Source organism: Eufriesea mexicana, unplaced genomic scaffold, assembly GCF_001483705.2.
Source record: "Eufriesea mexicana isolate 0111107269 unplaced genomic scaffold, ASM148370v2 scaffold25266, whole genome shotgun sequence".
Lineage (NCBI taxonomy): Eukaryota > Metazoa > Arthropoda > Insecta > Hymenoptera > Apidae > Eufriesea > Eufriesea mexicana.
The window spans coordinates 56,451-68,617 of record NW_016932250.1 but is presented as its reverse complement, the minus strand read 5'-3'; the positions used below and the strand labels follow the sequence as shown (position 1 = coordinate 68,617).

Genomic DNA, 12,167 nt, shown 5'->3' with positions numbered 1-12,167 from the left:
ATATAGGTTAATAATTTTATTTTATTACATTAATGTCTTTGAAATTTTAATAAAAGTAATACTTATATTAATCCTTAACTTAACTTGTAATAATCAATTTTAAGACAAATGTATATTTGCTTTTTTAAATAAAATAAAATAAAATTATATAAAAGAATTATATACAATTTTTACTCCATCTTCAAAAATGATTTTAGGTAACAGTTTGTATTATTAGATACATTATAGTAAATAATAATAGTAAATAATAAAGATTCGCCGATTTAATAAGGCTTATTCATACTTTTTTGTATTAATATCATTTTCTGTTATAATATTTACATTTTTGTTTTTACTCATAGATAAATTCAATAATTTGTAATGGTATATACTATAATGTAATATAATGATAGTATAAAAACAAAAGAAAATATCTTAAAATATATTTCTTAAAAAGATTGGTATAATTTTATGTCATAGGAAATAAACATAATCTGTAGACGAATGTAATGACAAAATTTATACAATTTTAGTGGTAATGAAAATATATAAATTTCAAAATTAGCGCGGTACAAATGCTGGTATAGATAGCGCTAAAGTAATTTAAGATTAGGGTGTATGTTTCGATTCTTTTTTTTTGTAATCTTGTAGCAATCGATTCTATACTGCGATAGAAATGGTTTACTATCTTCATTTGAGTTTGTAGGTTGTGTAGTAAGTGAGTCTACTCGGATTCTAGTCATAACCTGTAAAGTAACAATTATAAAATGTAACGAAAGCAAATATATGTATACTAAAACGCAACAAGTTAACATGTTACATATAATTATTAATTTTAAAGAAAAATTATTATTTTAATCACGATATTCATGAATATAATCGTGAAAAAGAAACATAATCGAGGTGCTATAACCTAGTTCAATTTCTTACTTAGACATCATGACGCTTACTCCTAAAGATTTAACAAAATTATTGAATATCCTTGATGAAGAAAATCTGGATGCAAGTTTGGAAAATCTATGTCATCAGTTACATCAAGTATTTCCTAAAGAAGATCGATTCAAAGTAGGAATGACATTAGTTCTCCTTTTACAACATATAGATTTATTGCCAAAAAATGTTCAACGTATAATAGCAGTGGCATTGTTATTCGATCTTTATAGAGGAGAAACACTGGCTTCGACACCCTTTGCACCTGTGTTCGTTCAGGTTTTAAAATCCCAGGAAGATACAAATAATGGAGTGCCAAAGACCAATCTTTCTGGACATATACCAGTTTTATCACAATGTGAAAAAAACCTTTTAGCAAATTTATTGGGATATAATAAAAAGGACATTTTAAAGAAAACTCCAAGACAAATTGTGGATGAATTATATTTTGTGTCTGTACCGCCTGTTGATTTAAGTAATTTACAAATACAACTAGCAGAGCATCACTCAGAATTACCTTCCATTGCCAAATGTGGAAATCCTGTGATTTTACCCGATATGGATCATTCCAAAATAACAGAAATTGATAAAAATGCAACAAAGAATATGACAGAAATTTTAATTGCCAATGATCCACCTTTATGTAGTCAAAGTTATCAACCTGAGTTTTTAAGATTAGCACCACCTCTTTATCGTTCAGTTGATGAATTACCATGGTTTAATGTTACAGAACCTTCTCAATTCACAATTGAATATGATACTAACATGTGTGTTTCAAACTGTGCTAGTGCAGAAGCTCGTGGATTAATGGGTAAAGCATTTAAAAGTGTATTGACATTACAACAGCAGCAGCATCTTGTTAATGAATTGGATAGAGATCCAAAATTGGTATATCATATTGGCCTTACTCCAGGAAAGTTACCAGATTTGGTAGAAAATAATCCTTTGATTGCAATCGAAGTTTTATTAAAGCTTATGCAATCAAGTCAAATAACAGAATATTTTAGTGTTTTGGTAAATATGGAAATGTCTCTTCATTCAATGGAAGTAGTCAACAGATTAACTACCACTGTTGATTTACCAACTGAATTTGTTCATTTATACATCAGTAACTGCATTTCTACTTGTGAAACTATAAAAGATCGTTATATGCAGAATCGCTTAGTACGTTTGGTTTGTGTTTTTTTGCAATCCTTAATTAGAAATAAAATTATAAATGTGAAAGAACTTTTTATTGAAGTGCAAGCATTTTGTATAGAATTTAGTCGCATTAGAGAATCTTCCGTCTACTTAAACAACTTGAATCTGGTGATATCGGTGGATTAAATGCACCTACCAACAATAAGTTGGATATGTGTTAATATAATTAACATTATAATTTTCAAGTACACAATACAAAATTATTAGGATACTAAAGTTTTTAATTATTTTTCTTTTTTTGATTAATTAAATTACAATGAACTAAGGTGTAGGTAGAATTTCACAGTGCTTGTTTTTTGAAAGTGAAGACTATAAACTCAATAAAATTTTATATATAATTTTAATATTTTCGAATAAATTATTGGCTATAATCCATTTATTTTTGATTAATTATTAGAATACTAACATGATAATTCCATTTAAAACACTAAAAAAAGAAAAGAAAAGTTTTTATAATAATATACATAATGTATATTTATTTATGTCATAACTTTTGTTAAAACTAAATGAAATACATGTACACAATTATTGTGGGTATATTATAATATATATATATATCTTAAAAAATAATGTAAGTTATTTTCTAGTAATAATAAATTGTAAAAATTTTTCTTAGGAAAAAATAAAACAGATTATTATTTGCACTGAAATGAAATATTCTTTGTTACTAGTATTTTAAAACATTTTATAATGCTCTGTACGCTTATTTCTCTAAAATAAGACACTATAGATGTAGATATATCTTTAAATTATAATAAACTATCCATCTTTTATTCAAAAAATAGGAAAGGAAAATAAAAGGTACTTTTTACATTTTGAATATAAAAATTGAAATATTTTTTATAATCATTGCCTATTAAATATAAAATATTAAATGTGTATAGAAAAAATTGTCATCCTGTACTATTTTTAAAACTCTGATAATATTTAATATAAGAGTATAATGTATAAGTAAACTATATGTACAATATAACATAAATTAAAAATAGTATTTATATACTACTGAATACTTTTTTCTTATAAATCGAATCAAATTAAGTTTCATTTAGGGAAAGTTTAAAAATTTTTATTTAAATTATGTTTACATTATGTTACATTAGTGGAATATTACAATTTTTATTTCATTGCACTATTTTATATAAATACATAGAATTTGTTTTTTATTAATTAAATATTTATTTGTTATTTATTTATAAAGTATTTTATTTGCAATAATAATTTAATAAAAAATAGTTACATATACTATGATATTAATCAAATCTTGATTGTTTATAAATCATAGTATTGGTTTATTAAAGAAACAAAGTTATTTTTACCTTTTTAAAAAAATATACATATATTTTTCTTTTTTTAACATTGTAAGGAAATTTAAATTCGATACTACTGTGTAATTAGATATTCTTTGTATGTATTTCTTAGAGATATATTTTACATTAATCCTTAAAAGATATCAGTGAAATTATAAAAAAGTACAAATACCATTTATCACAATGGACAGAGTGTAAGAATTAAGAATTATTAATAAATTCTAATATTTACAATTTATAATGGTACTGATGATTATTTGTATTTTGAATTGGCATAGATAATACTAATGATTAACATATTATGGTCCAGGTTGCATTTTGAATTTTAATTTTTGGTGATTAAATTATTTGTTAATATTATCGCTATATAATTAATGAATAAACAACAGTTATTAATTAATTATCGAGTAGTAAACAAATTATAAATATATAAATACTGCCATCTATGATATTCGAATACTATAGTATAAAAAATAAAATATTACAAAATATTAACATCTCATAAATTTTTATTACATTAAATAAAAGATACAATATACATAAACAAATTGTAATCATATTGCGTTGTCATTTATGTCGCCTTCCAAATTCAATAAAGGCAGTGTTTAGTGTTTATGCAATACAGTCATAAATATTTGCTATAATCTTCATAATTGTTAGTGTTTCTAAATTAATTCTTACTATTTGTTATATAATAAATATATACTTTATTTTTATACTATATATATAGGATTATATATAAACATATATAAATCCTATATATAGGATTTTTCTTTGTCTGACTACTTACTACCTTGCTATTCATGTTAGTTATGTAAAAGTACAAATAAAAATTGTTATTTTTATTAGTAGATAAATTACACAAAAATATCATATGAACTGTTTATACATGGGCTGTCATGTTTATCACTATTGTCATGTCGAGCTGTTACATTTTAGTGACTTCTATTTCACATTTTACAACCTATCTCGGAAATAATTCGTGAGGTAAGAATAAAACGATTTTTGTCATAAATATTTGTTCCATTATAAATATAGTATTGTTTAAACTAATTCATAAATTACTTCAGCGTAATTTTAATGTTTCAGATAAATTAGATGATTCGCAATATAAGTCCAATAATTTATAAATAATTATAAGATGTGATTATCTAGTAATTATAAAAATTGCAATCTAAAAATTTAATTTTTCAAATTAAAAAATCTTTTAATATTTTTTACGTGGTTGTAAAATTTGTATGTTATGAAACATGTATACGTACAGTCTGCCACAAAAATATTCAATATAAATGTGGTTTGTCTTTTATACTCTGTATTTTCAATAAAAATTAAACATAAAGATTGTTTTACACTACAGCATAATTTATATAGAGTATAATAGTGTTTACCAACTTTTTCTGAGAAACGATCCACCTTTATATTTGCAAAAGAAGACATTTTTACTAAACTGAAAAAAATAATTAAGAATAAATATTTTACAATATGATTTTGTTCTGATATTTAATTAATGTAATATTTAATGAGATAGTTACATTTGTATTTGGTTCTTTAAATATTTGTTTTAATGAATTTCTTTTTATCTATAACAAATCAGTATGACAATCGCTATTAAACAAATAAAATAAATAAATAATTATTTTGTTCGATTAAAATTAACAAGCTGAAAATATTTCCGATAATATTTACTATAAATTAATTACATTAAAGATGAAATATCTTTCTTCCTGACTACTTTATTTTATTATTATTTTATTCTTATCTTTGGAGTTGTATTTCAAAAATTGGGAATTGACAGAGTATATGTAGTAATATATGGAGAACATAGAGTTAATATATCGATATATATTTATGATAGTGATAGGTAATTCAGAGAGTAGAAGAAGCAAAAAACAAAACTCGAATTCGAATACTTTTGTGTCAAACTGTACACGAGTTCTCCGTTACGTCTGGAGACATAAATGCACGCACTACTGATGCTTATCAAGTTGAGCTATTGTTTCAGACAAATTTGAACTATTTGAGTGCCTTTTTTTTTAAGTGTTTAAGAGATAATTTTACAGAAAATGTTTCTTGTTTGAACACGTAAACCGAACACATTAATTGGACCAGTGATGAAAATCATGGAAGTCATTCTTTAGAAAATATTATTTTTTAATTCGGTCTTTGTCTTTGAATATATAAAATTTAAAAATAGTAGTAAAAAAGTGAATAAAATTCAATTAGAAAAGTATAAACAATTTTAAATAATAGTTAATAATAATGTATACCTTTAATTATTAAAAGTATGCAATTAGTATATTATAAAATTTAATTAATTTAAAATAAAATATCAATTGTAAAGAAGTAATTTTACTTTTAAGATCCTTTTCAATTATTGAAACTAATAGAAAAAATAAAACAGTAATCAAATTTAAGAATATAAATTTTTTAAAAATTTGAGGATGCTTTGATTACGTAACTTAAGTACTCACATCTATTTTACTCCAAAAATATTTTAACTTCAAATTAGGCTCTTATTTATGATTTATTATGAACGTTGTTAATTAAAAATTTCAGTAACAATTATCATATCAGATTATCTCTATATATTATATATTTAAAATTAATAAAAAAGAAAATTATAAAAATATAACAAATATAATTACTTATGTTTATTATCTATTTGTGCATAATTCCTAACTTTTTACTTCACGTGCATGTTATAAACAAATCTTTGTTATATTATTAAACATATTATTATATATTATAACTTGTAATGCAATTTTATATTTATTTTGTATTTATTTCAATTGTGATTTAATACGAGATATTAATTGAACAATTTATTAATATTATTATTAATTACCTAAATTTTTTTAATTAAATTAAATTATTAATTAGTTAAAATTAAAAATAAAAATTCAAAGTTCAAAACGTAAAATTCGAAGTAAATTGTAATTAAATTCTATTTTATGATCCCTCATTTGGCAATCAATTTTTTTTAACTTAATTATAATATAACAAACTTAAGCTCACCGGACATTTATTTTATAAATTACATTATTTTTGAAGCTCGTATTATTTTAGATTTGTATTAGGTATTCGTAACTAATTTTTCACAATTATTCATCTTTTTAACCCTCCCAAAGTTAATAAACTTGGAAGTAATTATTAACTTATAATATTTTATACGTAACTTCAAAATAGATTTATCACAAAAATGTTGCTCGTGAATAACAAATTACTTCAATGTGCAAAACTAAATCTGAAAAATGTGTGACAATATTATCCCATTGGAAACCACAATTTCCACGACTATTATTACAATTAGGATCTATATATTGCAATCAGTGTTGAACAATTGCATTGAACACATACTGCATCGTTAGAATATACCGAATAACTTATCTAAACTATCTTTACTTCGAAAACTTTAGCACACCTTTATGTAGGTAATTCAGTTATGGGCCCATTTCTCTTCGTATACGTACCCACTTATTAATCTTGTATTTATCGAATACTAAACGCCCTACAAAAATATTACTTTCGTACTCGAAGACGTTGAACAGTTTCTTGGAATATAGATTTCCCTAGTAACTATATCGCAATAACTTTCTTCTTGCTATAATTATACTGTCCGTTGATGAGGAGAAGGCTAGTGGAAGGAATGTTTCTCAATTGCAAGTGTCACAGCTATAACATTTTAAATACCGACCTGTGTTATGAAAATTAGTATATTCTATAATGTCGTAAGTTCATTTTCTCTACCACAACCATAAAAATTACACGAATTTTCGTTGTTCACTGAAAGTGTCACATCTACAATACTTTAAATATATATCTGCATTACGAAAATTAGGTCGTATTTACAATATCTCATATTGTAATGATTCGATTTATGTATAAATTAATATTATATATTTTATATATTTTACGAAGATATTACTTTGACTTTTGTGACCATGGAAAACGGAACACTTCGATCTCGGTCTCGAAAGCTGACATCTCGTTTCATTCATAGTAATGAAGTAATGAAGAATGGAAGTTTTAATAAGATCAGTTCGGTTCTATTTGGAAAATTCTCGTAAATATTCTATAATTCTTACATCTCTTTTCCAAGATTATATGCTTCAAAATATTCAAAAGATTTAACTCCTCGTAAATCATTGTCAGAGATGCCTAGAAATAGAAGAACTCGTTTAAAATTTCTGTGGTGTGACGTTGATTGGCACTTGAACGTCTTATCTTCTTCTAAATATCTCAAATTATCCTTTTAAAAGTTGGAATATTCGTATTTTTAGCTTCGACGAATATACCGTACCGTAACCATAATTACTCTACCATTATGTTAATACATAAAGATGGAGTTGTAAAGACGAAATGGACAGAGTGCTCGTAATAAGATTTGAAATACTTCGAATCTCTCTACAGGGTGTCCCAGCAACGGTAGTACAACCAGAAAGGGAGCTGATTCTACGTGAAAAAACAAATTGAAGATGAACAATAACATTTTTTGGTTCGAAGCTCCATTACCGAGAAAATCGACTTTGAATATTCACTAAGTACGCGTGCACTTAGTTATGGCTTAGAGAGTCAGATCATCAATATATCAGCGTCGGTGGTGCAACCGGTAAGGGGGTGATTCTACGTGAAAAAATAAATCGAAAATAGAGAATAAAATTTTTTCATTTGAAGCTTCGTTGTCAAGAAAATTGACTTTGAATATCCACCGAGTACGCTGGTATACTAACACTAATTTGACTCATTTACGATTTTATTGCTATATATATAGAAAAATTAAAATAATTTTTTTTAAAACATATGTTGCTTTTTCATAGAAATATAAAATGTATACAAATACTAATTCGTTCCCCTCCTCACTCTTTAGTTCCAAAAATCCATATATGCTATACCTATTTTGACGGATGTGAGTCAAATTGAGTCGTTGAATATTTTTAAAGTTGGTCGTTTTACACACATGTAAATTATTTCTTGTGCATAAAAATTTTTTGTTAACAATCCGATGCGAGAGTTTTCATGTTCAAACTTCTCAATTTACTAGTTTATGGCCCCTTAGTCCACCGAGGTCTAAGGGTACCACACGTGCGGACTTACGTTGAGACAGGCCCCTTGTTAGCCGAATCCCAAGTACCGTCACCCAACCCTGTCGAATGAGGGTCGTATTGCCTCGTAAAAATCTGCGGAAAATGTATTTTAAAAACAGAATATATATATAAAAATTTTTTTAAATCAAGTTCCTTTAAAATAAAATTTTATTTTTTTTTAAAAAACCTCAATTTTGATGTTTGAGTCAAATTGATTCATTTCAGGCAAAATAGGTATATACCTAACCTCCGGCAATCTAGTGCTAATGGTCCACCTACTTAAGTCAAAGTTAAGTGCACGCGCACTCGGTGAATAAGCAAAGTCGATTTTCTCGACAACGAAGCTTCGAATGGAAAAATTTTATTCTTTATTTTCGATTTGTTTTTTTCATGTAGAATCACACCCCTCCCGGTTGTACTACCGTCTCTGGGACACCCCGTATATGATGAAGAAGTCAAATCACTTTGGATATGATTTTAGATCTCTCGAAAAACTTGGACATGATCTATTTTTTAAATTCGAGTTGATTCTAGGATCCCAAGGTCTTCAAAGTTGTCAAGATCTTCAATACTTGCGAGATCTCTAAGACTTTCAGGAATTCTAGACTTCGAATCATATTAGAAACCATTCGAATCTTTAAAATCCATCGCTATAAATGATGAAATTTAAAATATCTCGAATCGCTGTGAATCTATATATAAGGTGTTTCATTTAAGTCGACGCAGCGAAAAACCTTGTATACAAGTGATTTAAAAAAATATGGTAATACATATTCTTTAGTATTTTAGTCTATCTTTCAGTATTTATTATTTTTGTATTTTGCAGTTAAAAGTACTAAAAAAGAGATTGTTTATTTCTCATCGTGCCAACTTAAGTGGGACACCTTGTATATTTGATGGGAAATGGAGCTATTTCGAGTATAATTGGAAGCTTTGAATTCTCAGTAGTAGTAATAGTTGTACTAGTAGTAAGCATTCCCTTAAAAGTTTCATACATAACCTATTTCATGTACGAAACATAACCTACATTCGCTTCGATTCGAGAGTTTGAAGTTTAAAAATTGACAAGCCTTTAAATGCTTCTTCCAGCTTTGAAACGATTTAAATCCTAGTAATCTAGAAAACTTCGAATTGTCTCGAATTTGAAGCTCGTAGTTTCGTCCATCGCTACCCATCATGCATCTGCGTCGTCCATCTATCCACCTTCTCATCAACTGATAGTATTTCGCTTTCGAATAAACGTCTCTTTCTTTAACACGGTCTTTATAATAAAATATCGCATGACACGTTACATACAGCACGTAATATCGCTTAAAATTCTCTCGTTCAATATATATACTTGTATCTTTTAAAAAATATAATTTGTGTTTAATATGCAAAGAAAAATAGAGCAGGTCCCTTTCTTTACGCAAGTTCTCGACTGTTGGCTACCCTTATGTTTTTCGCACGGCTAATTCGAGATTTCACGCAAGGACAACGAAAAACAGAATGAGAGTAATGGAGTATCACTCGATGATTAAGGCCATTTTTTGATGCTATCCTTAAAAGAGTTTTGCGAACGACTGTTTCGATAGTGAAGGCACAATATTTCGGCATGCCTTTGTGCAAAGAAACAAATAACAATAGAGTCTCCCATGTTCGAATCCTCCAATTTATTGGAGATACCCCTTTGTACTGTTGCAATGTATCGAGTGAGACAAATGGAAAGAGTACGAGAGAGGAAAAAGGACAATGCTTCAGAGAAACAAAGGCCGTTTTCTGTTTAGAAATCTGCAATAGAACTTATTCAAAAGACACTTCTAATACTTTCATATATACGTATATGTATAACGTATGTATTATATTTAGGTGTTCTATTATTTATCTATATAACTTTAAAACTAGTAGATATGAAATTATGGTTGGAATGAAAATTTAATTTGAACATTGCATTATCGAGACACGAATAATTTTTTCTAAATAAAAAAACATTAAAAGGAATAAACAAATATAAAAATAAAAGGACAAAGAGAATTTTTAACGAACAAAATTTTACCAAGCAGAACTTGGAAATTTCATCAGAGAACTCTTAAATACAGAAACTGCTGAAATTGTTTTCGTTATCGAATGCATAACTTTTACTAAATAAATGAAGTTTAATTTTTCGAATAAATGATCGCTTTTTTAAATTTTTCTATCTATTTGAACAAACGATGTTTAATATAAAGAAATATGATTGTTAAAAAATCCCATTATTCCAACACTTCTGTCTCCTTAGTAGTATGAGTATGGGTGGCTCTATTGTTCATTTAATAAAATTTGTTATATACTCTAAACAATGTAATTAAATATTAATTTCCTTGTAAATAAGATAAAAAATTATGCCAGTATTTGTTTTTAACAAAAAAAGAAGAATTAAAATCTGAAGAATAATTTTCTCATTTCATTACGTAGTCTTCTTGACCATTTTCTGTTTTTATAAGTAACGTGAGTTTGAATTGTTATCAATATCGATGAGAAAATTGTATCTTTTTTATCAAATAGTAGCTAGATAATATTTTTTTCAAAATAATACTACATGTTGGCAGATAGAGACTGATATAAATGAAACCATATTTTTTGGTTAAGTTTTAAGTTACCTCTAGTTACCTTTTAGTTATTTTTTAGTTATATCGACCTGGTGAATTGGTACCTTTTTGATCAAGAGACTAGAATCTCATTTGTCAAGAGACTAGAAGCAAAACCGATATCCAGATAAAGTCAAAGAAGAAAAAATATTTGAAGATAAATCGTGGCAAATGTTTGCGATGCTCGAAAATAATTTTATTAACCTAAAAAGTTAACGCAACGTGTTTTTAAATATTTAACATAAAACATAATTTATTACATAACGAAATTTTCATTGGAAATCATAGTATTCTTTCTAACAGTAATAAATACTTTAAACGACATATAAAAATAAAAATAAAGATGACTATTACATTATTGTATGTACGTTTCTTAAATAATATATAAATAGCCAATTTAAACGTATAAATAAGAAATAAATAATCGAAATTAATAGCTGCGATTAAAATAAAATAAGATGTATATAGTTCACTGGACTATAATATCTACATGTCAGATTATGTACAGTTGAATTTGAAGTCCCTGTGTTTATCTCTTTTTCGACTTTTTCGAACGACAAAATTTCCTCGTTGCTTGAAAGAGTCTCGATTCTATCAGTGATATCTATATAATTATTATATCGTTTATAACATAACAGAATAAAAGGTAACGATAAATATCTTCAACAATGTTTCGTGGTTTCTGTTGGCCAGTATAAGGTTCGTATGAAAACTCAGTGACGCGAAAGTATTAGCGGTTCGCTAACTCATGATTAATCACCCGAACCAATTATTGACGAAGGAATTGAATCCATTACTAAGGGATGAGAAGATACCGCTGTTTGCTTCGGATGCTGTATTGCTTCCAGAATGTGGTCGAAAATGTATCACGTGATCTCGGTTAATACTGTCTCTGTTTCCATTATAAAAGTTGGATCCAGTTTCGTCTTCACCTGGATGTCTCTATTGTTAAAGATACCAAATCTATATTAATTCAAAATATCTCTAAATACCTTAATAATTATAAGTATTGATAATAAATATTAAATGATATTAAATAGTATATAAATATCAAATAATAA

The 12,167-nt window shown here is 26.4% G+C and overlaps 2 protein-coding genes across 2 annotated transcripts in view; one reads left to right on the top strand and one right to left on the bottom strand.

The window, feature by feature from the left end:
* The first annotated feature begins 856 nt into the window (after nt 1-856).
* Nucleotides 857-2,235, top strand: Not11 (CCR4-NOT transcription complex subunit 11). Its single transcript, XM_017909826.1, has one exon. It carries the CDS (start codon nt 919-921, stop codon nt 2,233-2,235), a length of 1,317 nt encoding a protein of 438 aa, XP_017765315.1. The 5' UTR covers nt 857-918.
* Nucleotides 2,236-11,789: 9,554 nt separating this feature from the next.
* LOC108554516 (carboxypeptidase M) overlaps nt 11,790-12,167 on the bottom strand; it is a 14,525-nt gene continuing 14,147 nt past the window's right edge. The window contains exon 9 of the mRNA XM_017909824.1: nt 11,790-12,048. Within this exon, the coding sequence (XP_017765313.1) occupies nt 11,863-12,048 (186 nt within the window). The 3' untranslated portion in view covers nt 11,790-11,862. The remainder of the gene's footprint in view (nt 12,049-12,167) is intronic.

Bases quoted from the DNA above. Each gene is read 5' to 3' on its own strand.
- Not11 (XM_017909826.1), top strand. From the start codon at position 919: ATGACGCTTACTCCTAAAGATTTAACAAAATTATTGAATATCCTTGAT.